Source organism: Thermobia domestica, chromosome 14, assembly GCF_964235325.1.
Source record: "Thermobia domestica chromosome 14, izTheDome1.hap1.1, whole genome shotgun sequence".
In the NCBI taxonomy this organism is placed as follows: Eukaryota; Metazoa; Arthropoda; class Insecta; order Zygentoma; family Lepismatidae; genus Thermobia; species Thermobia domestica.
In genome coordinates this window covers 170,621,280-170,647,046 of record NC_137467.1, presented here as the reverse complement: position 1 = coordinate 170,647,046, position 25,767 = coordinate 170,621,280, and the positions used below count along the sequence as shown (strand labels likewise).

General features: G+C 37.9%; 1 protein-coding gene across 1 annotated transcript in view; it reads right to left on the bottom strand.

Annotated features, from left to right (window-relative positions):
* Nucleotides 1-16,624, bottom strand: part of LOC145670464 (uncharacterized) — a 53,483-nt gene extending 36,859 nt beyond the window's left edge. The window contains exons 1-2 of the mRNA XM_081739175.1: nt 16,458-16,624; nt 3,886-4,058 (exon numbers count right to left, since the gene is read on the bottom strand). Of these exons, the coding sequence (XP_081595301.1) occupies nt 3,886-4,058; nt 16,458-16,478 (194 nt within the window). The 5' untranslated portion in view covers nt 16,479-16,624. The remainder of the gene's footprint in view (nt 1-3,885; nt 4,059-16,457) is intronic.
* Between the last annotated feature and the right edge of the window lie 9,143 nt (nt 16,625-25,767).

Genomic DNA, 25,767 nt, shown 5'->3' with positions numbered 1-25,767 from the left:
TTTTCTAGGTTTCCCAGAACAAAACAGAAAATGGAATGAGTTTTAAATCTAACAGAAAATGGAATAGAAATGTAATTAGGTATTCATTATGTTAATCATAAACAGTTATAAATTAGAGTTAATCATAAACAGTTAGTCTCTCACTTATCGCTACATTAAAATCAACAAGATCAGAGCAAGCGTTATTTAGGACTTTATTGGGGGTCACCGGTTGCAGTAGCCTAGCTACTCCCCTGGATACAAGAAGATTTTTTAACGTATATCATAAATCACGAGCACCAGATGCAAGAGTTCTTCATTGTGTAATGACTGTTGCTATAGCGAAAAATTGTTTCCCAAACATTGTGTAGATAAAATGTTGAAGCAATGAAATAAACTTATCGTAAACCTATCTTTAGAAAAAAATTCTAGAATATACAGAAAATTCCCTAGTTGGTCCAGAAATTATAAAATTCCCTGACTTTTCCAGGTTTTCCAAGTTTTCCAGACTAGCAGACATTCTGTACTACTTAGTGATCTGCACATGCCTAGCTTAAGTTCGGGCCGTGCTCGGGTCAATTAACTGCACTTTTTTTAATAATTACTGACATTCGTTAAACGATAAGTAATAAAGTCAAATGGTGAAGCCTGTGTGCACGCAGGTGGAGTGAAAGGTGTTACAAAAACAATGTAATATTTATAGTTATTACAGTTACAATGCAATATTTAGAGTTACAGTTGCTTAGCGGCTGCTTGCTTATCGGGCCGGGCCGGGTTCGGAACAAGAAGTTTTGAAACTTATACGGTCGAGATGTGCTCCGGCCAAAAACTTTCAAAACTCTCCGCGTCCGGGCTGGGCCGAGCCCAGGTTCATTCGGACAGGAGTAGGCTTGGGCCAAAACTTCGGCCATGCAGGTCTCTAGTACAACTAATGATACACATGAGTGAAATTTCATACAGCACACCTTACTGTCTTCTTGGTATTCGTGGATATAAAACATTAGAAATTATATCAAATAATATACTCTGCTAAAGACAGTAAAAGAAGGAAACACGTTTAGAAGTTTCGATTTCGTCCGGTAGGTGTCATCCACGTGCAGGACGTTTGCTGCCATCTAACGGCACAATGTGTAACTTTTACCAGTCTAAAATTATACACCTTTGTTCAATATAATAAAAATGGAATATGTATAGCCACTTAGAGTCATCAGTACGCATAAAGAAAATAAGGGATTGATTTCATTAAAAAAGTCGGCCAAAATAATCGTTCTACCTATTTATTGCAAAAAATTAAGTTATGATGTGGAGTAAACCCAAAAGCAAGGTATACAATTTAAAAAATACAAAGAATTTAATGTTAACATCATTTTAAAGCATGTACAGTCAGTAGCGAAAGTATCTCCCTCCTCTGAATGCTATAACTCCATTAAGTCGCGTCCAGTACTTTTGTTACTATCACATATGCCTGGATAGATGTAACCGAATATTAAGAAGGAGGTAAGTAGAAACAAGTGTGAAAAATGATGCAGTGCGAATAGAAATGAATATGAAAAAGTTTATTAAGCAAGTCAGAAAGGAATGTGAAGAATGATATTCTGTGAGAGGTAATTAATGTGAACAAGAATATTGAGCGAATGGAAACTAACGTGAAAAGAAATACTGAGCGGTTAGAAACTAGAAAAAGAAAAGAATACAGAGCAAGTGGAAACGAATATAGAAAAGAATATTAAGTGGAAAGATTGTGAAGAAATTTGAACACATTAGAAACAAATGTGAAGAATGATAATCTGAAGAATGGTAACTAATATGAAGAAGAATATTGAGCAAGTGGAAACGAATGTGAAAAAGAATGTTGAGCGAGTGGGAAAATTGTGAAGAATTTTGAACACATTAGAAACAAATGTAAAGAATAATAATCTGAAGAATGGTAACTAAGATGATGAAGAATATTGAGCAAGTGGAAATGAATGTGAAAAAGAACATTGAGTGAGTGGAAAGATTGTGAAGAATTTTGAACACATTAGAAGCAAATGTGAAAAATGATAATCTGAAGAATGGAAACTAATATTAACAAGTGGAAGTGAATGTAAAGAAGAATAGATTCTTTTAAACGAGATGAAAACAAATCTACAGAAAAATACTCTGTTCGTGGAAGTCATTAAAAACAATAATAACCTTTTATGAATAAAAACAATTTTTAAAAAAAGCCTTAGATGAGTACAGAGAAATAAACATGGCTGTGGATGGAAATGTATACGATAACAACTATTAAGCAAGTAGGAAGCAAATTAAAAGAAGAATACTCTCTTAATAAAAGTTTATAGGAACAAATATCTTAAAAACAATTTAAAGAAGATTGATTGATAGATACAAATCCGAAAAAGAATGCTCACTTACAGTGAGGGCTCACTGAATTACAACCACCTACCTAATACTTTGTTTGTCCACATTTTGCTCAGAGTACGGCCTGGACACGGCGTAGCACTGTTTTTGGTAGCTGCTAATATGTTTCCACGGAAATCTGACAAAATATATTCCTAATGGCATCCCACAATAAGCTCACAGGAGGTTGTGCAGGAGTCATGATGTAAAGAGCTCGTTCCACAACATACCATAAATGTTTTATAGGGTTAAGATACAGTAAGTTAGAGGAACAATTCATATGCTGCAACTCTGTGGAATGTTCCTCAAGCCAAGCAGATACAGCCAAGCGGGTACACCTATATCCTATGCATTATCGCCCTGGAAAATGTCGTCTTCGTATGGGTAAAAGTGTTGTATTGTAGTGTGTACGTGATTCTCTATCACCAGCTAGTATACAATGGATATCTTGCTGCTGTCCATAGACACCAACAGTCATAGCCCATGTCAATAGAAGCATCCCGAAACCATACAGCCACTCCCACTTGCCAGTACAGTACGCATCATGCACGAGGGATCCATAGCTTTGTGCTGTTGGCACCACACATGCACACATCTGTCCTAGAGGAGTAGCACAAACCGTGATTTACCGGACCAACACACCCTTTTTCAATCATACATGGTCGAATAAGCGTGTTCTTGTGCCCAAGCGCGACGAAGTAGGCGATGACGAGTCATAGGGAGTGGGTGACGAGTGTGTCGTCTACTGTGGAACTGCATGCGTGCCAATATACGCTGTATAGTTGCGTGGGATATGGGTGTTTTGCACCCACCATTGTATTGGTCACTCAATTCCCGAACACTAATGGTTCGTTTGGCTGCCGCGCAGGGGCGGATCCAGGACGGGCTTCTGGAGAAGGGTTGTAATACTGCTACTTAGAGCTAGTTTTAAAAGCTCCAACTCCAAAGAAAAGTTTCCTCTTCTGGAGGGTAAGTTTCCTCCCCCCTGAATCCGGCACTGCTGCCGCGGGCTGTTTGACGTAACGCTCACCCCACGTTTTAAACTTCCGTACGCCCCTGCAGTTCCATCTCTTGGAAACTGTTACCATATTCTCTTCCCACTCCTTGTACACCTTCATGATACAGGAACGGCTGTATCCGACAAGTATTGTTGTCTGAGTTACTGACGCACCTATTGCTGGGGTACCCACAATCATACCCTATTAAAATGAGAATAAATCCTGTCCACCTTCCATTATAACAGTGTGTTGTCTGCCAATATGTAAGCTCAAGTTTTTGTGTGTGTGTGTGTGTGTGTGTGTCTTCAACACTACCAGTCGGGGTGGTCATGTAATCAGCTCGGCTGCTGGCAACTCTTTCTTGTGTGAAGGGATGATTGCAATTCAGTGAGTACTCAGCGTGTGTTATCTTTAAAAATATATATATATTAGATTCTTCTTGAAATACCCTAATCAGTATGCACAGTATTTAAGACACAGACAATTTCTAAATTAAATTAAGACAATCTATGGAAAGATTATTTACCGTGGAGATCGGCAGGAGTCGCTATCGGAGGTCTGCGTGTAGGCGTTGTAAGGGTGTCCGTCCTCCTCTGAGGTTGTGGTGGAAGTGAGGTCTCGCTCCACTGACGGCGTCTTGTCGTCGCTGCTAAAGTGTTGAGGTTTGTGCCACGGAACGAGAACGTCTTGCGATTCGAACTTCAACAGAAATAAATATAAATTAACACAAAAAGAATATTGAGCGATCTATTGAAAATTCTATTAACAAATATTTAAAATTTTACTAAATTTAGTCATCATTATATTACGCAAATTCACATTCAGTCCTCAGTTTAGAGCTATAAGGTCACATCATTTTGGAACTCTGATATAACCAAGAAATTGACTTTTTAAAATGAGGGATTACCTTAATTTAAATATGAAAATGACATTTTGTAATTATTCTTATCCATACATTTGATATTTTTATTGTCTAATACAAGGGAGCTCTTCAGTGTTACAAAATGCAATTTTAACCCCTTGGGTTTCAGGTGTCATTTCCCTATATGCGTGCTATAATACCAGGTTTTCATTTACTCTCAAAAGACTGTCTACACCATTATATAGGACCTAGTTATTGTGCACGCACGAAGAGGGCATTCACATTACTTTAAAAAAAATGATAAAAATCATTTGCATTGCGGAACATTTGGAATGAAAAATGGAAATTTTGATGTTGTGAAGGGATTTAATGCTGCTTTGGGTTGGCAACACTGACCGGAGATCAAAGACAAAGTTTTTTTTTCTTTTTCCGATCTCGAAACACGATATCGAAGTTGCCAATTGCATATCGTCAAAACAAACACATGTGTGTCGTAATTGAATGATCCCCTAAACTTGCGATCTACTGAGACGAAATATTTTATTTTATGTCAGTAATGTGCTGCTACTTAAGGAGAAATAGTAGAACTAACTCGTGCCTTCCTCCCACTAAAAAACATTCATCATCTCCAGGATTATTAGAACCCTTAATAAAGGATACATTTTCACGACATCCACATAGATGTCACTGGTATTTTGCAACGGAGTATTTTATGACATCCATATTAATGTCACTGGTATTTTGCAACGGAGTATTTTATGATATCCACATGGATGTGACTGGTATTTTGTAATGGAGTATTTTATAACACCCCCATGGATGCCACTGGTATTTTGCAACGGAGTATTTTATGACATGACATCTATATTGATGTCCCTGGAACGCAAGGGGTTACATATAAATTAGTATCAGTTAGCCTGGCTGCAAACTCAAATTTTAATTCCAGAAAAATATGAAGCCACATCATTAAAAGTTATGATTTTATCCCTACAAACTAAAAACGGAAACTGATCTAACATATTATTTACTTAATGTAAATATGGATTAGCACATTAAGTAAGTTTTTCCTCTTGGTCTGTAGAGATAAAATAGTCTTCTCAAGACCTGCCACTGGTTTAGTACATTAAAGTACATAGTAGATATAACTTGCATAAAAGTTAACAAGAAATAGACATTATTGTAATTATATTTTCACGATTTACGTATATATTAAGATATAGGCCTATAAGTAATAAGCAAAAATCAACGTACTTTCGTAACAATATGTCAAACTGCATTACTTCCAGAGATCATTCTCACGAATATTATCTCTGATTGAGAACTAAGGAAGTAACGTTTCTTTAAGTTAGTTAACTTCATGCCTTAACGGTGTTAAGAACTACGAAATCTGTATTGTTTAGCCCGTTGATATCAGGATTACTTTTATTTTCTTCGAAACGATTTCGAATTTTAATGACGTGATTATCCAACAAGAAGTATCCTATCAATTTGTAAGTTTCACTGGTGTTCCCCAAGGTTCTAACCTTGATCCTTTGTGCTGAAATGGTAAAAAAAAAGTCAATTGTCTGTTATTTGCCAATGACCTAAAGCTTTATAAATCAACTACAGTTGAACAAAACAGTAAACATTCACAAGAAAATTTGAATACAATTTTAGCTTATGTTCAGAGTAGCATTCATATATTTTAAGTATTATTATACTTTCTTTCTTTGCGGTTGATCTATTAATTATATTTTTAGCCGACTTCAAAATAAAAAAAGAAAAGAAAAGAGAGAAAGAGAGAAGAGAAAAGAAAAAGGAGGATGCTTTCAATTTAACTTGTAGACCCTTTATGATCTGGACATGTCCAAATATAACTTCACCATATGTGCACCGATTTTAATGATTGATATTTTGTTCATTTGTTTGTTTGAAATAGTATACGTACCTACTTGGTGCTCCTATATATATGCTGAAGGGTATATATATATATATATATATATATATATATATATATATATATATACTTGGAAGGGTACATATATATATACGTGTTGGTAGGGCCTCGTATATTTCATTAGAATTTGATAGTAATCTGGAACTAGACTATGAAACACCAGATACTGCTTTAATTACAGCAAAGTAATTTACTTATAGGCAACCATGAATTCTTTGGCGTGAGTATGGTTGCATAACAACACAGGGGTTGTACTGCAAAGTTGCGGAACACTTTCAAACTACATTTACTATCTCTGTTGTTTGTAACATTTTTAAATAAGTAGGTTACGCGTGTGAAGTCAATTAAGTTTTTTTTTTTTACTTTTAAAAACGGTTTTATAATTTGTTCTTGCAATATCTCCTAAAATTTAAGCGACGTACTTTGTATAATCATCCCGTTTTGTCTTTACATTAGCTTATTCGTATAACTTTACTAACATTGAAGTAAACAAGTAAAATTATATTATGTACTGTTTTGATATTACTTAGTAAATGTTAAAGATGTATGTAGTAAATTAACGCCTCTTCTTCTTCTCCAGAAGCAGCACCTTAAAATATTTTTTTCTCATAATCAATAAAATTATCCGCAATAATCAACAGAGCTAACTCATCTACCGTAGACATATTTTGTATTCTCATATTTGTGAAATCTTAAAGAGATTGCGTCATGTTTTGTAATTAGTTTCAGGCAACAAAAGTTAATTAACTGTTACCAACAACAAAACCCACAGCAATTATGAAAAGTTTTTGGTGTTGAGGCTAAAATGACAGTACGTGGAAGTAATAATGAGAAGATGGCGTTAGAGCATGCCCCAACACGTTTAGTAGATTTCAAACTTCCGAAACCGTGAGAGAACTTCTCAATTACATTGCTTATGTAAGGTAACCAAGAAAGTTCTATCGCTTTTTCACCTACCACCTTCGAACATCGATATGTCACCTCAGACGTACCTGGAAGATCAAAAATAGCCCCATCCGCATTGACAACCCTCTGCCAATGTTCTGGAACGCCATGGGTTCCATCGCGGTAGAACTTGGTGCGCCGTGAAGCGAAGAAGGTATCAAGTGCATTTTACTCCTCTACCAGGGATTTGAACTGGCGTCCTCTAAGGAATGGAACAGGTGATAATCGGACGTGCAATGTCCCGGAAGTATGGCACATGCAATAGTGTTTCCAACCCAATGCGCAGAATGGTCTCCCGGGTCATCCTAACCACGTAGGGCTTAACATTGTCCCGTAAACTCTTTGCCATTCAGAGTTTTGATTTTTTCTTGAACATAACTCAACTGCTGACAGTACACAGTTGCATTGATGCTCTGACCAGCAGGTAGTAGTTCTCGATGCCGCGCACAGTCCACTAAACATACAGGAGGACCTTCTTCTGGTGCAGTGCTGGTTTCTGCTGTTTTGGAACCAGTTCATGGTATGCTAACCAATGATGACGGTGCCGTGGAGCTTTGTACAGGACCCACTTCTCATCACACGTCAACACCCTGTCCAGAAATGACTCTTTCCTTAAACTAGAGAGCAAAGAAACACGGGTGTAGGCTCGCGCTTCCTTCTGGCTCAGTGTCAAATCATGTGGGACTCATCGACCCAACTTTATGGAGTGCTTCCCAAGTTGATAGAGGTGCTGCCGAATGGTCTCTCCACTCATACTGAATTGTAGTCCTAGATCCTCACATATCTGGCCACTGTTGGCTTCAACTGTTGCCTGAAGATTTTCATTTTGTACATGAGTTGGTCTTCCGGCACGTGATGCGTCTTCGAGTATTTTGTCACCGTCCTTAAACGTGCTAAACCGCCGCTGCACTGTTCGCGTAATCACGTCATCCTCACCAAAGCCATGGCCTATCTTCAGCCCCGCTGCAGCGGCATTTGACCCCAGTTTGAGCTCGTGCAGCATACAAACACGTATGACACTCTGTGGAGGTCCCACGTTCACTCTTTTCTTATACAAGTTCACGGTGTAACTGAACCGCCACATCCAGGTAGTATGTTGGACATACCAACACTAACAACCGACCTTCGCCTCATCTGCATTCTCATTCAACTTACGGTGTGAGGACTAATGGAACACAGACCTCCACAAAAAGCGGTAGAACTTTCTTGGTTATCTTTATATTCACAATATTATTCCCCTCCTTCCCCCTCCTCAGTCAATTGAAAGTATCCTCGGTTTTAGAGTCAAGATAGTGTGATGGGAATTTCGTGTACTATGAGGTTTGAGCTGGCATGTCATCGTGACTGGGAACTGAGTTCGGAGTCCGTGTTAATAGTAGGTTTCTTCCTTCATAACCTCAGTGGCGTATACGGAATCAATACACAAGAGCTCAACTCAATTCAACATGAAACGAAATCTTTTAATTTAACGTCCCACAATTATGCCTATTAAGCTAAGGGGGACGAATGATTAAGGCAACTGAATGATGATAGATGAATTGGTGGAATGAAAATGTTGAAGGAGACGGAATTACCCCCGATATAACCCACGGACACGATGTTATCCACCGCAAAATTACCTAGCTGCCGATTGAACCAGGGACTCCAAGCTCCATAGCAGAGGCGGATCCAGGGGAACTATCAGGGCAATCGCCCCTCCCAGAAAAGGGAACTTTTTACTTTATATATAAATAAAACCTATCCCAGAGCTTGGAGCTATTAAAAGTACTCTAAGTAGCAGTATTACAATAGGGTGCAGCGTTTTACCACTTTTTTTCTCGGAATGAAATGTAATACCTGGCAAAAGTGGCCAATTCACATGGACATTTCAGGTGTAGATTTGTTTTCAAATCAGATAATATCTTCTGTGAGAACTATTGCCTCAAAGTTTCAAAATTTACCTGAAAATTACAAAAAATACCAAAGTCGTTCATTAATTTTAGTTATGTTAAAGTAAATATATTTTTGGTTAAATACATGTCAGTTGCTATGAAAACTGACATTCCAGTCTCAAAATGCCAGTTATATGCCCTTGGGGGAAATAGGGGTGCCTCTTCTGGGGCTAGAAAAGGGAGCAAATTCAGTACAGTTAAGCGGTTGTGCATTTCCTCGCTCACATGGCAATATAGCCTGGCCAAGTGACCCAAAGCCCACCATGTAGAGGTGGCTGCACCTAGGGCTCCTCTGCTAGGCCTATCCAATCAACCAACCATATGTTGGGCCGGATGAACTGATCCGATTAGTCACTGTCAGAAAAAATTGTCACAAATTGGGATTTTGATTGAAATTTAGACTCAGCTTACCTAGAAAGTAAGATTGACCTGATTATTCCGCCTCTAGCATCACTGGCACATACTCGGGAGGCTTCTTCAGTGACAAATTCACTATCCGTTCTACTGCCACCGTTTGGCACGGATGGACGGTGAAGGACCATTCTGGCACAGTGTTGTCAGGAAGTGAAAGTTTGACCATGAGCTGTTTGTTTGGTACCGTCCATAGAACTTACTGGTAGTACAGTTATTGAAACATCAGTGCTTTCCCAAAAGACCATTGCAGTGTAACCGTTTGCCTCAAAATTCAGTCTGGGAATGATGTTATATCTAATGGAGTTATGGAGATTCCCTGCTTTGTATTCTCGAGCACTAAGAATCTTATGTAATGCATCTTGTCGGATAGCAAGTCGACCATCAGTCATCATGGCGAGAATAAATTTTCTGGGAGTGAAAAGAATGCATTCGTCTGAATGGATGAACGGATTACAGCCTAGTATTCTCTTGGTAAGTATCTAGACCTTGAATGGCCTCAAAGACGTGAGAGGACCATCAGCAATGGAAGACTATGTTCTGATACGGCATTGTATAACCACACAGACTCTAAGTATGAATGTCGCAATTTCTATTAATTTCTTGATAGGTTTTTGTTGCAATATACAATGTTAAAATTCTTTTTGCACTAGTCAACCAACTAGCTTTGTTTAGTTTGCCAGGGACCATAGAAACAAACTCTTCCGGGCATGCTCTGGAGTCAATGGCTTGAGATATCTGGAACAAGCATCTCATGTCCTTACTGAGTTTTCTGTGCTCTTCTGGACTATGATGAGGTAGGTCACATTTTATTGGTTTGAATAGCAACACTGAAAGCTTTTTCACAGTTAGATAGTTTTGAAAATATGGGACGTGTGTAAGAATAGAGGCTTGAATAAGCGCCGTGAATATGCGTGAGGAGAGCTCTGAACAGCAGTTAATTAAACTGCAAGAGACAAATAGCCCATTGCATATGTTTTCCTGTTAGTTTTTTTTAATTTTCGAAGAACAACTCCATTCCAAGCATGTTAGTGTATGTTCCATCACACCCAAGAACCTCAACTTTATCAAAGCCAACTCTGAGTTGGTTCATGTAGCACTGGTCTCGTCATGTGCAGAGCCAGAGGATGGTGTCACGTGACCAATATATTGAGAGTTACGTTCAGCCACAAGTGATGAGTGCTCTTCTCTAACGATGCCTGTGTGTGTATTAGTGTCATCCCTTCTATCATCAAAGTATAGAATTTTAATGGGATCATCATTTCTAGAACTTTCTTCTAAATTCCGAGCAAGTTTAAGTTTCGCATGCCTTATTTGGTTCCTGTCTACAGTTAAAGCAGATGTTATGTCTCTAGATTTTTGAGAAGTTATAATTCCAGCCTTTGAAGCTGCCTGAAGCACAGTTGTTATATGTGCCGCAACCCTCTCGCTTACATTGTATCTCTGAGTAGAGATGCAAGGGCTCGGAAAAAACCGGCTTTTTTGGAAAAAAACTCGGTTTTTTCTGCTTTGCTTTTTTGCTTGGGAAATTTTGGGCTTTTTTCAAAATTCTGCTTTAAATCGATAAAGCAGACTTTGTTTCGCTTCTCTATAACACAAAAAGTCATTTAGTTAGTGGTTGATGCCGATAATAATATAAAACCTCGAAAGTAAACCATGAATTTCGAAAAGATATTTTAAACAATTTTACTTCAACATTTTTACATTATGAATTCCAAAGGATTAACCAATGTATATAATAAACACATTTTAACCTCCTATATACAAAAGTAAGCAGAGTTGGCAAGAACCATGGTTGTTTCTGAAAATGCCAAAAACCCGTTTTGGGGGGGCAGTTTAAACCAGGCTTTCTTGGGGTTTTTTGATTTAGATATTTTGCTTTATGTATTTGTATTACATATTCACAGAAATAAGTTTGTTTCGCCTTGGTGTTATTATTCAACAACGGGGTTATGCTGGAAGAGGTCCCATAAGCTTAAAGAGGTCCGGTCAGTAAATTTCTTAAATTGAGAAACTCCCGCCCTAGCGATCGGGAAAATCCAGTCATTCTTTTAAATGTAAAACAAAAACGGGAAAATCCTGTAAAATTTAATTTGCATGTAAAATTTAAAGGTCAACGTAATATAATCAGTACGCTAAAACTGAGTGACACACGATCATAGTCAACGTCTTGCGAATAAAATCAGAAAAATAAACACACTGCTGAACAAGACTGCACTTATTTAACATAAAAACACATTTACACGTGACGTTTCGATCTTCTATCCAAGATCCTCATCAGACGTGAGTGTACGTCTGATGAGGATCTTGGATAGAAGATCGAAACGTCACGTGTAAATGTGTTTTTATATTAAAAAGTGCAGTCTTGTTCAGCAGTGTGTTTATTTTTCTAAAACTGAGGTATTAAATTACAAATTTAGTATGTAGGTATCATTGAAAGTCCAATCCAAGCTAATGTTGGAAGCTAAGTAGGCAATCGATAAATTTTACCAATTTTAATCAATATATTTAAGCAACCTTCGCTTCTTTATAAAACAACAGGCATGCAGAAATATATAATTTGGTTTCGTTTTGTATGTTTAGGCTTAACATCCTTACGTAATACCGAGGTTATCAAGGAGAAGACTTTCGCTTAAAGTGACATCCGAAAGAGTACTTGGTTTACACATGAAAGAAGGGTTGTGGTTCGACCGACAATTGAACATGGGACACCTTGATTAAAAGGTGAAAAGGAAATAAGACTAATGCAGATGGTTTGACATGTGAAACGTCACTATGAAGTTCACACGATTCGCATTTTTGTTCTTTTAATTTTTTAGTTTAAACCAGTTATTAAAAAAAAAAAAACAGCTGGTGTAAACGAGCCAACCCTAAGAGTAAAAACTTCTTTCAAAAAATACACAAATAACTAGCAAAATTGTATGTAGTATTTTTACTTCAAAATATTCCATACCCTCTTTTTGAAACAAAATAAAATTAAAATAAAACATAAGAGAAATACTTAGATTTGTATGATACAATTAAAGGCTGCACATGGTTCTGTATATTCTTGAAATTCTACAGTCAAGTGTTTTATAACCACCATCAAGGGCGCCCATCAGGGGGGTTAAGGGGGCGCTTGCCCCCCCTAGAGGAAAATGTACTTCAGAATATTGAAAATCCAATAGGATTTTTACATTAGTTACAGCAAAATTTGAAACTATTTTTGAAACGTCGCTTATACTTCCCCTCCTTGGAAACCACAACATGGGCGCCCTTGACCACCATCACGGTTTACCCAGTCCTCAAGTTTTCTGAATTTTTAACAAGAGGGATTCAACATATCATTACGGAACAAAAAAAAAGACTACGGAATATATTTAAGTTAAGCTAAATACAACTGCACAACAAACGTGATTGAGTGGTTGGCTTTTGCGCTTCTATCGGGAAGTCCGGGATTCAACCCAGCATTCGACCATTCTGACAAAGCCTTCCTTCATTCCATCTGAGAATGTAGAAATAGTGAGTGTACTGGCCGACTAGGAGTGTAGGAGTTGGCCGACTTCCTTTCTTATTGTTTTTAAATCGTTATTATTACTAATTACCAGCAGTGACGGTTTTTCGAAGGTTAGAGGATCGGTCTTTCGGACTGAAGCCTGTTCTCCAAAGTTGTGGAATGTCTAAAACGAACGAAATATCTATTAGTTATGCCTTTACTCATAAACTTTAAGCTCCCGTCAAATAAAAATTACGAATGTTTAGAAAAACTAAACATCAGTAGTAAGAAAACCCCTCCCAAAACACTTTTTTAAATTCGCCACTGATTCTCAGTATAAAATGATCTTCAAGGTTGTATTCGGAAGATTATCGCTAAATATATCAACGAAACGAAATATTAAGCCTGTACTCATAAACTTCAAGCTCCTCCCAAATAAAATTAGGAGATTTTAGAAAATGAAACAATCAGAGAAACCCCTCCCAAAGTACTTTTCTAAATCCGCTATTGATTATTTGTATAAATTGGTATTCAAGGTTGTATCTGGAAAATTATTGCTAAATCATTGCACAACTACAGTATAACAGAAATGTGCAAATACGGTTTGACGGACATATTGAAAAACGTATGCTTTGACGGATATATAGAAAAACGTAAGTTTAACTTTCGTGCTAGAAGCTGAAGTACTAAGCTCTTAGAAATGAAACACGGATGACAAACTAAAATGATCTAGAGAAGGAAAAAAATGTCGATAACTCAAAAGTTAAAATAAAGTTAAATAACGTGTAAAATTGCCCTCAAATACTACATTCTTCATGTTAGCTTTAATTCGTAAAATATGTGCTCCATCCATCTTGATGGTGAATTACAGAGCTAAATATGGCATTCAGGTCGTGGAAATCTTATCTAACTATAGAATATACTATAAGAAAGCTATTTGGATAGAAAAATCATGAAAATGAAAAAAGCCAAAATTTCCAAAATTCTCGGTTTTTTTCCAAAAAAGCCGGCTTTTTATGTGAAAAAAACCATCGATTCAAAAAAGCCGGCTTTTTTGCATCTCTATCTCTGAGCAATCATAACAGTTTCAGTCAAATCTACGAAAGTCGTTCCTAAAGTAATGCATCCTTTTTTTATGGAAACTAATGGAGATACATAACTAGCAACAGCACAACTAAACAGAGCGATATTTCAGCTACAGACTCATTTTTCCACATAGTTCTCACCATTTGTTATGCACTTTTGTCAACGATGAACCAGAGCCTACACGTCGCGCTTGTAAAAATCGGCATTCCATGTACTGTCTTCTGGATTCCAACTCGTAGTGATAACACCACGTATCATCTCCAGTGACGATGCTATCCAAAAAATTGTCACGTTCATCTTGCCGAAGGAAAAGGCAAGGACGAAAAAAGTTGTAGAAACACTTAATTGTACTGAATTTACCCTCTTTTCCGGCCCCAGAGGAGGCACCCCTATACCCCCCAAGCGCATATAACTGGCATTTTGAGACTGGAATGTCAGTTTTCATAGCATCTGGCATGTATAAACCCAAAAATATGTTTACTTTAACGTAACAAAAAAGTGAACAATTTTGGTATTTTTTTGCAATTTTAAATGAAATTTTGAAACTTTCATGCAATAGTTCTCACAGAAGATATTATCTGATTTGAAAAAAGATCTATACCTGAAATGTCCATGTGGATTGGCCACTTTTGCCAGGTATTACATTTCGTTCCGAAGAAAAAGTGGCAAAACGACCGATCCTAGTATTACAACCCACCGCCCCCTAGAAGTCCGTCCTGGATCCGCCACTGCTCCAGAGGTAAGCGCTCTACCACTGAGCCACCGTGCCACCGTCAACTCAACCTAAGAAATTCGGGAGACAAAAGATAGAAACCCAGTATCTTCTTCGGTATGAAACAACTCAAGTGAAAGGTTTGTCTCTGGTATAGGGTTACCAACTTTGAAAGCTAAAATGACGCGTAGTTGTTCACAATTCTGAAAACAGATGAAGAATAATTGTATTTTAAACCATGAAATGTACAGTTAAGCCTGAGAAAAAATACCGGTCAGTTGGCAACGCTACCATAGGTTAGTTGTCGACATGATTGCTAATTGATAACCGAAAAAGTAAAGTTTAAAAATGTGTTGGCTTAATGTAGGTTAGGACCTTGAATAAAGAGTTGAGAAAAAGACTCATAAAATACTTTGTGTGGAGTGTTGTACTGTATGGGGCGGAAACGTGGACATTACGTAAAGGTGACGAAAATCGACTGGAAGCCTTCGAAATGTGGGTGTGGAAAAGAATGGAAAGAATTAGTTGGGGCGAGCGGAAAACGAATGAGAGAGTGTTAGAAATGATGGGTGAGAAAAGAACACTTTTAGATATAATTAGGAAGAGGAAGAGAAACTGGTTCGGACATTGCCTAAGAAGAGATTGTATCATGAGGGACGTCCTAGAGGGTATGGTGGCGGGAAAGAGAGGGAGGGGGCGAAGGAGACTACAATTAATGGATGATATTAAAACAGAAAGATCATACGCGAAGACGAAAAGGTTAGCGGAGGACCGTGGAGCATTGAAGCTTCTCAGCTGCGGCAAGTGACCTGCCAATAAAGGCAGAATACCTATGATGATGATGAATGTAGGTTAATGGTCAGCATGCTTGGGAAACGGTAGTTGAAGAAATACGTTGGCTTTATTTAGGCTAATGATCGGCATGATTGGGAATTGGTAGTTAAAAAAATTAAGTTGGACCAACATAGGTTATTTTCGGTTATTTTCTATCACTTTTATATATATATATATATATATATATATATATATATATATATATATATATATATATATATATATATATATATATATATATCTTCAACCTCCTCTTCCCGCAAGTTGAGGGGCTAAATTTGTATTTTAAACTGCATCGGGAGTGTCACTGTTCATCTCAGCAATCCCGAAAACTATGGATTCGACACTAATATCGAATTCATTCATTCATTTTCGGTCATTTTTATATATATCTCCCCTTCCCCTAAGTTGCACCCTCAAAATGAAATGATAAAAACCATCCCAGCACCGAACTTCATCTATGTTGAAAATTTAATTGAGATCAGTCTCGTGGTCCAAGAGGTACAAAGTTACAAACGTAGTGACTTTCATTTTTATATTCCCATGCATTTGTAATTTGTCCTTTTTATCCTAAAGAGTATACCATCCGCAAAACACGAAACTAGAGGTTTCATTTCATTTCCTCGGGTATGACCTTTGTCTGAGATGAATTAAGCATAGGTGCAAAGATTAAATTATAATGATATCAGTACTAGTAGTAGTAATAGTAATACTAGGTGTAGGTGTGATAAGATTTTGATGACCACTCCTCTCAGTAATGTAATTTCGAAACAAGCCAGAGGAGAAAAAAAAAGTTCGTTTTTCGTTAGCTCTGGTTCTCTTGTAATTGACGTGCGGTGATAAGATGGAAGAGCTCCGCTTTTAAAACTTTCATTCGCATTAAAGTGATGCTAGCCAGTCACTTACCTTCCTGTGCCGCTGTTCCATTGCCCAAACGGTAATTATTAAGCGGCCCCCAATTCGGAGGACTCGGGCAAGTTCTCGGAGTGCGTGAACGCGGCGCTCTGTGGTGGCGAAGTGATGAACTACAGCTATCGACAGAACCGCATCGAAGCTTTCGTCTCGAAAGGGAAGCGCTAGGTTGTCGCATATTAGCACCTGAAAAAAAAAAAAAAAAAGATACAAACACATTTAACTTTTATTTACATATCCCTTTTTCACTATGCTTATCAGGGGCGGACCAAGCCAAAATGTTCACCCGGGCAAAGCGACTTTTTGGCACCCTTTTCTCTTAGTTCTAGCCAGTGGCGTATTTAGGGGGGTGGCTATCGGGCTCAAGCCCCCCCCCCGAAATAAATTTGTTACATGCACAACTTCATTAAAATTTGTCGGCACACTAAAAGACAAATATAAGCTTATTCACGTGTTGTGCATAGCCCCTCTCGAAACAAAATCCTAAATACGCCACTGGTCCTAGCCTACATTTTACATTTTATTACAGTGATTTTAATATTTTAAACCCATTTTTCAAAAAGGAAAAATAATACTTAAATACATGATAAAGGTATATTTAGTACTTATATTTAGTACAGCAATATAAACAACCCTTTTTATGTATGTCCTAGTAGTTGAAATTCACAGCATTCATAAAATGTATCTCATGAATTTTTACAAAAGCTGAACACTCTTACAAGACTAAAACTTAATAATAGGTTTTATCAAGTATTAGAAATCCTCTAACTTTTGGTAAGTAAGTAAATATCAAAGTCAATTTAGGGAACTTTATGAGAAAGCGCCCATATCTGTTTCTTCCATAAAAAACAGTACCTTAAAATCTAGAATAATTTACACATGTTGTTTGAAAAGTTTGCAAGAACTGTACACTCATGTCCAAAATTATTGTCGCATGTCTAAATATGTTGTTGTAGAAATATAATTTGATAACGAATTCGCCCAGTATTTATTATAATGTTAGTATGTGTATAATCGAAAGAGACATGTATGTGGAAAATTTCATGTCAAAAGAGCAGTAAATAAGAACAATAAAACGAAAATAAAACTTTCTTGTTCATTTAGCAACATTTTGTTTTACTCATCCTAATTTTCGTATTTATAATTCTTTTCCTATGAAATTTACCACAAATATACATTTCCTGATTATACACATAGTATCAGTATTAAAAGTACCCTACAAAATCATTATCAAATCATATTCTTACAAGGAGACAGTTATAGATATGCGACAATCATTTTGGACATGAGTGCACATAGCGAAATAATAACATCTCCTAGACACTACTTTCAATAAAGGTCGACAGTTTGGCGAGGCGGTCTAGTTTCTAAGAAATCAAAAGTAAATACTGCATACACTGTTCCCCCTCCACTACCACTTTAAAAGAGTAACATATATAGAATCCAATAACATTCATTGCCTGGGAAAAGTTCACAAAGAATATGGCCAGCTATAAGCAATACCAATTCCCTCTTCACACTTCCTTCTACATGCCATGTCTCCATTTGTCGATACAGCCTCCTAGTACTACAAAACTTCTTCTATGATGGAATGGAAAGAAACATATAATCAACGCTACTTTTTTTCGGGGGCGGGGTGGTTCAGTGGTAGAGCGTTCACCTCCGGTGTTTGGTGTCCCTGGTTCGATCCCACCTCGCGCCGTGTGGACTTTGTGGTGGACAAACGCCGTGCTCGTGGATTTTCTCGGGGTTCTTCCGTTTCCTCCCACTTTCTTCATTCCACCATTTCACTCATCTCTCATTATCATCGTCTCCTTTAACCTAACCGACATAATCGTGGGACGTAAAATTAAGATTTCATATAACGCTACTTTGCAAGAATATAAACAAAAAATAAGTAGAAAATACGTTATAAAATTTACTTTTTGAGGCTCGTTTTGGCGCCCCCTGACTGTGTCGCCCCGGGCAGTCGCCGGGGTTACCCGGCTCTCAGTTTGCCCCTGATGCTTATGCTTGTTTAGTATTACTGGCAAGTCATTAAAATATCCCACTAAATAAAGATTAAAACTTACCACAATCCTGTTAAGAAATAACGTTTTTTTTTCACTACTTTAATAACTATTATTTTGCTTTAATTAATTAAACACGATATTAACCAACTGGTGTTGTGGTGGTGTACTCAGTACGAAGTTAACCTCAAAGATGAGTGACTTTACTCTTTTTGTCCTCTGGCGGCACAGTGCCTCAGTGGTAAAGTGCTTACTTCTGGTGCGTAGCGTCCCAGGTTCGATCCCCAGATTTTCTTTGGGGTACTCCCATTTCCTTCCACATTCTCATTCCACCAATTCTTCCATTATTATTATTATTATTATTATTATTATTATTATTATTATTATTATTATTATTATTATTATTATTAATTTGCTTTAATCGTCATCTCCCTAAAGAACATAAGGTGAGACGTTAAGGTGGATCACCACCCAGAAGTCGGGTTAAGTTCCAAAGTTGGGCGTCCGTTTCCAGCAAAATTTTTAAAATTTACAGGAAAGATATGGATAATTTGATCGTTTGTGTGCTTGATAATATAAAAGAGTCACGAAAAATCTGTTTATTTGTTATATATAAGCGGTTATAAACATGGGACTATACGGCGAGCGGAGGGAACTACTTGGCGCAAGGCAACCAAACAGTTGCATTGTGGGAAAGTAACGAGCATTTATGTTATCAACATGGCAAATGTACAAGAGCAATGCACTAACAGTTTTAACATTTGTGAAGCAATACGTTGATAACGAGCAAAATCTTTTAAAAGTTTGTGAAGAGCACGGATTAATGAACCTAATAACAAATTGCGGAAAATGTGGAAAGGAGATAACAGCGAAAAAACGTGCCGAAAGCGGACGCCCAACTTCGGAATAAATGCCCAGAAATCAGTACATATTTTAGCTCATTGCCCTAATTACTGTGTTACATATTATAAATATTGTACTATAAGATCAAGTTATGTTTCACCTACAACACAAGACACTGATTCATTTGGTTGTGTCTTTTGATATCGAAAAAGGTAACAAATAAAAGAAAATATTTGATTCGTTTTACAATGAGCACACAAGATGGCACTTGCTGTTAAATCTTACTAGAAGTGCTTCGTTTTATGAAATGTTTATTTGTATGTGTAAAGTATTTTAAAGTAACGATCTTATTACGAAATAGATATATTGTTATGTTTCATATTTTATTTAAATATTAATTTACATTTAAGGAAATAGATTTTGAGACGAAACTTTCGCAGAACGCCATAGGCCTAATGCGTTGTTGCCAAATTTGTACGTTTACTGTAGTAGTCACAATAAGAAAATTCCTGGATTCTAGCGTTGCAGTTCGAGAAGCGGAATTGCGGTAAGGGTCGAAAACTAATTTCACCAGTAAGTATCCAAGCAGAATTCCATGATTACTTCCTTTATTATTTGGCATCAGTAAACACTCGACACTATCTGGCAAAGCCACACTATTTATGCACCGTTTAGCACAGCACTGGGAACACCTAGTGATCCAAATTAAACTAAAAGATTTTATTTTATTTTATTTTTCTTCCCAATGAAAACTTGTATGATTCATATCTAACGACGATGCCAGCTACACCAAGATATTTTACATACAGAAATGTCCAAGGTGGGTCCGTTGAACCCATACTTATCAATACTTATCAATACATGATATTAACTTATTTTAAAGGATTTTGTTATAGACAGTTTGGCGCGGCGGCTTAGTTTCTAAGAAATCTAAAGTAAATACTGCATATACAAACTAACTCAAGGGGGCGCGGTGGCTCAGTGGTAGAGCGTTCACTTCCAGTGCTTGGGGTCCCTGGTTCGATGCCAGCTCGCGCCGTGTTGACTTTGTGGTGGACAAACACCGTGCTCGTGGGTTTTCTCGGGGTTCTCCCGTTCCCACTTTCATCATTCCTCCATTTTCACCCATTTCTCATCATCACCGTCTCCTTTAACCTAACCGGCATAACCATGGGACGTAAAACTTAAAGATTTCATTTCACAAATTAACTCAAAAGTTAAAAAAAAAAAATCCATGGCTGTACAATGTTTAGGTTAGGTTAGGTAAGTTTCGGTTAAGTTAATTTTAGTTTATACTTAAAAGAAATCCTCGGTTAATGTATAAGGACCATTGGACCCACATTGGTATTTTTAGGGTTAATTTCTTGGAGGACTCAATCGAGAGGGTAGAAAAAAATTTGGAAGCAGTCATTCTTGTGTGTACTGAAAAAGGGTAGTTTTATATTACTTGACTAACGTTACAATATCATAATAGCGGGGTTTATAATCACCAGCAGGCGCCCGCTCCTTGTCTCCTCTAGCGTCATCAGTGTTAGAATTCCATGTTAAACTGTAGGTCCACGTTTCATATAGCCTCGTTGCTGAGAGAGATCCTAAACAGGCCCGTATGCAGGGGGTCTAGGAGGCCTGTCCTCGCTAAATTTTTGCTGCCCACAAAAAATTTTCACGGGCTTGCAAATGAACTATAATATGCTTGGATCGCCCCCCCCCCTAACTTCAGAAGCCCACCCTAAATTTTTGGGCTGGCTACCGGCCTGATCCTAAACTCTAATCAACCAACTAACGCATGTGATTTCCTTCAAGAGCCGCTAATGATTTCTGTCTGAACGTCCAGATTTTTGCGACACTGGATATTATTTGATAAAACTCTTGATTTTATTTGACTTTTGGTATTAAATAGTAGGAAGAGTCTTGAAGTAACTGGCAATACTGGAAATGTTTTCTATGTTATCAAAAAAGAAGAAAAAGAAAAAGGAAAAAAAGAAGGAAAACTCAATTAAATTAACAAAGCCACTTCATTCTATGCACCTGACTGTGATAATTCCGTGTTATTTATACCAATTTGCGATTTGACTTCGTGAACTGAACAGGAAGCGATATACAGAATACAATGGAATGAAGTTACATAAAACATTCGACAACAATACAAGAAACACGTCTCTAGTTTAATGAGCGATCATTAGAAGGGTTTTCCAGCATAATGATCACGTCACTAAGGAAACATCTAATCATTGGTTTTGAACAGGCATTTCACCAATGATATTAAACTGTATTACGCAGTCACTTCCGGCTGTCGTCTAACCGCAGAAGTGGTTGAGTTAATGGTCACCAAATTTTGTTAAATTCAAGGATCACTCTGCTGTAACTAGAGAAAATAAATAGAGAAAATAAAGAAAATAAAGAGTTTCTTTGTGTGTCAGTCTGTGTGCGGCCTGGGAACCAGACGAGTGGACTGGGAGTTACCAAATTTAGGTAAGAGGTATCTTGGTCCACGCCCCAGACCAAGACGAAACTTTTTTTTCTTACTTTAAATTTCAAACCAGAGGGGTCTCAGAGGGAGCGTTTACCGGGACATGTCAAAGTAGTAGAAAATGACTGATATTAGTGTCGAATTCACAACCATTTTTAGGTCGTTGAGATCAATGGTGAAACTCTGATCGCATTAACTTCCAAATTCACCCTATTAGCCTGCAGGCCGGGGGTCACCGGGGAAATACCGAGACATGTAAAAGTAATCCAAAATGGCCGATATTAGTGTCAAATCCATGGTTTTTGCTGTCGCTGAGATCAATGGTGACACTTCCATTAGCGATGACTTTCAAATTCAGCTATCATTGTACGCGGTCCTGGAGTCACCTGCAGGAGGGTGTTTACCGACACATGTAAAAATAATCCAAAATGACCGATATTAATGTCATATCCACAATTTTCGCGGTCGCTGAGATGAATTATGATACTCCTACAGGCGTTGACTTCCAAATACAGCCTCCATCGACTCGAGGGCAGGAGCGTTTTTTTTTTTAATCAAAATTTGAACCAGAGGGTCTAAGGGAGCGTTTACCGGAATATGTGAAAGTATTAGAAAATGACCGATATATTTTTCTCTTTCTTTGTTCAGTTTGTTAACATAGATATTTTATCTGACCCATGCAAAGAATGGGTATTTCAGCTAGTATTACATATCTTAAATGCTTCTTTATACAGGAAAAATAAAGTGTATTACACATAAAACGAAATATGTGAATATTGCAAAAATCATTTCATTTTCCATCTTCAATCGTGGAATTCTTAATTTTTAGTGAGAGAATTTAGTATACTGAATATCGCATTTCCAACTTAAACGAATCCCCACATGAAACATTTTCTGAATAAAGTTGAGTTGAGTTGATTTTGAGTTTAACGTCCCTTTTCAGCAGCGAGGATATATGAGACGTGGACCTACTGATTAACGTGGAATCCGAACCACATGAGCTCCCGCCGGGAACCGAACCCGGGCCTCCCACGCCAAAGTTGGATATCAAAGAAATTTCTATCTTTTTCCCCCTCAGAAAGGGAAATCTCGAAAACGTTTATACATGTATTTCTGTATTTTTAATGAGGGAGGCCACAGTAGCTCAATAGTAGAGTGCCTACTTCCGGTGCATGGGAGCCCTACTTCGATCCCCGGCCAAGTAAGTTTGTGGTGGACAACATAGTGTCCGTGGATTTTCTCGGGGTACTCCCGTTTTCTCCTACAGTCTCATTCCACCAATCTTCCATCATCATTCCCTTGCTTTAATCATTGTTTCCTTTAGCCTAAAGGACATAATCGTAGAACACAAGGGTAAAAGTGGATCTGGAAAGTTAGAGGGACGGATGACGTCACGACCAAGGGCGCCAATTTCTCTGTAAATTTGGGGGGGGGGCATTCAGATGCAGAAGGCATATATGAGGATTTTAAGACAAATTTCATTCAAATTATGCCAAATATTGTATATTTTTAAATACAATAAGGGGACCACATCAGCTTTGGGGGCCCCGGGCCCCCTCGGCCCCCCAGGATCAGCGCCCTTGGTTACGACGTTCCCCGCGTTTATCTTACCCATTGTAATTTTTTAGAAAGTGGAGGGACGCCACAGATATTTTGGAAGTGGGAAAACGATATATTCTTGCGTTCCCCCTCACTTTTATCCGTGATGGGGCGTTAAACTGAAAGATATATTTTTAATGAAGCGTTCATATATGGCAACTTTCGTCTCTCACTTCACAGACTAATGAGATAGGTCCCAGGCCGCTTCCTTCCTGCCTTCCCTTTCCCCGGATAGTGTGCTTGCCGAGGGACGTCATCCCTCTAAAACGTGACGGGTTAAATGGCCTTAGATGCCGAAAGCCCAGAAATCTAAAATCCTAATCCTAATCAATTCTTTGCAGAAAACTCAATTCCCTCTTTCCCCTATAGGATGTGTCAAGATATCCATTCGTTATCACTTGCTTCCCTGGCAAAAGGAGGATTCTTTCCAAATTTCACGTTTTTAACTGTCGTGGGCAATGATGAGCCAGTCACTTCTACTCTTTGATCTCTATAAGGTTACCCATAACTATGTATATGATGCTTGGCTGACTGTAGTATTTCTAATTCTGAACAAAAGGTTTCCATATGGTAACACTATATAGCCTGAGAGTTGAGGTAACGGTCACTGAACTTAAAACCGTCAGTGTTCCATACCAGTGCGAGAGTGGCTGAACGCAACATGCCCGAACCGCTGAATCGGTCAACCTGGGTCTGTGAAGTGGCCAGCTTGATCTCCCGATTTGAAACCACCTGACTTCTCCTTATTTTAGACGACAAAGTAAATTAACATCACATATGCAATTTGGCCGAACTACGGGAAGCTATCACAGAAGTGTTCCACAGGATACCAGTACGGGTCTACCAAGCTGCTTGTGACAACGGTGCTTTTTGTCTCCATGCACGTGTCGATTTGGATGGTGAATGGGAAAACCATGCAATGGAGAACAAAGATTAAAATTCTTGTAAGGAAAGGTATGACAGTAATGCGTTTATTTACAATTTTGTGTTCAAGTTATGTTGCTAGTTTGTTTACCACATTCCAGGCCCGTATCCAGAGGGGCTCTAGGAGGGCCGGGACCCCCTAAATTTTTGCTGCACCCCCTAAAATCTTCACGGTAGGCTTGCAAATGAACTGTAATATGGTGATGAACTATAATATAGTTGGATCGGGACCCCTAACTTCAGCCGCCCCCCCCCCTCCTTTTTTGGACTGGCAACCGGCCTGCCACAGTCTTCGAAACATCACGTACATAATTGTTGTCCATCCCGCAAGGGCGCCGATCCTGAGGGGGCGAGGGGACCCGGCCCTCCCCAAACCTCATGTGCGCCCCATGTATTTTTATGAATATATATTTTTATATGCATTTTTTATTGTTATATATTTTTTTATGAGTGGGCCCCCCAAAGTTACAGAAAAATCAGCGCCCTTGCCACCCTGTATATATATATATACGACAAAATAAGTCCAGAGTGACTGACTGATCAACACCCAAGCCAAACTGATTATTCTAAGGGCTTAAAATTCGGACAGTATACATAATTTGTAATATGAGGTAGCACTTAAAAAGGTTTTGGGAAAATCGACGTCAAAGGAGGGAAAATAGAGTTTGAAATTGTAATAATGGGGTGTCAATATTTCGGAATATCTGAAGACTAAGAGACATGAAATTTGGTATTAGAAGTTTTCATTGAATATAGCTAAACGCGGTATATACAGGGTATCTCAAAAGCCCCTGACATAGGGTAACTCTGTTATTATCAGAGTTACAACAAAATGTAAGAGGATAAACAGTCTCCAAATCTGATATTTTCAATCTGAAGTGAAGGATTTTTTTAAAATCAGACGAGTCGTTTGGGCTGTACACTCTTTATGCGCCCAATGTAAAATGAAAATGCAACGTTGCCATTTACCTGGACCCACAACATAAATGAATGAAGTTACTGTCTTTTACGCTATGTTGATGGTCAGCCTCTATTTGAAACAATAACTTTATCTACTTATGTTGTGGGTCCAGGTAAATGGCAACGTTGCATTTTCATTTAGCATTAGGGGCCTAAAAAGTGTACAGCCCAAACGGTTGGTCCGATTTGAAAAATTCCTTCACTTTAGATTGAAAACATCATATTTAGAGACCGTTTCCCTTCTTATATTTTGTTGTAACTCTGATAATAACAGAGTTACCCTATGTCAGGAGACTTTTGGGACACCCTGTATATCTGACCTGGAAGGGAAGAAAATAATTGTTAGAAAAGAGGTGGGTTACAATTGTTATAAGATACCTATACTTCGGAATCCCTTAAGGTTACAAATATTAAATTTGATATTTGAACTTTCCATTCCGTTTTAATTTTATTAGTTGTATATGTTAATATTGGTGACGGTGGCGCCATCTACCGTTTT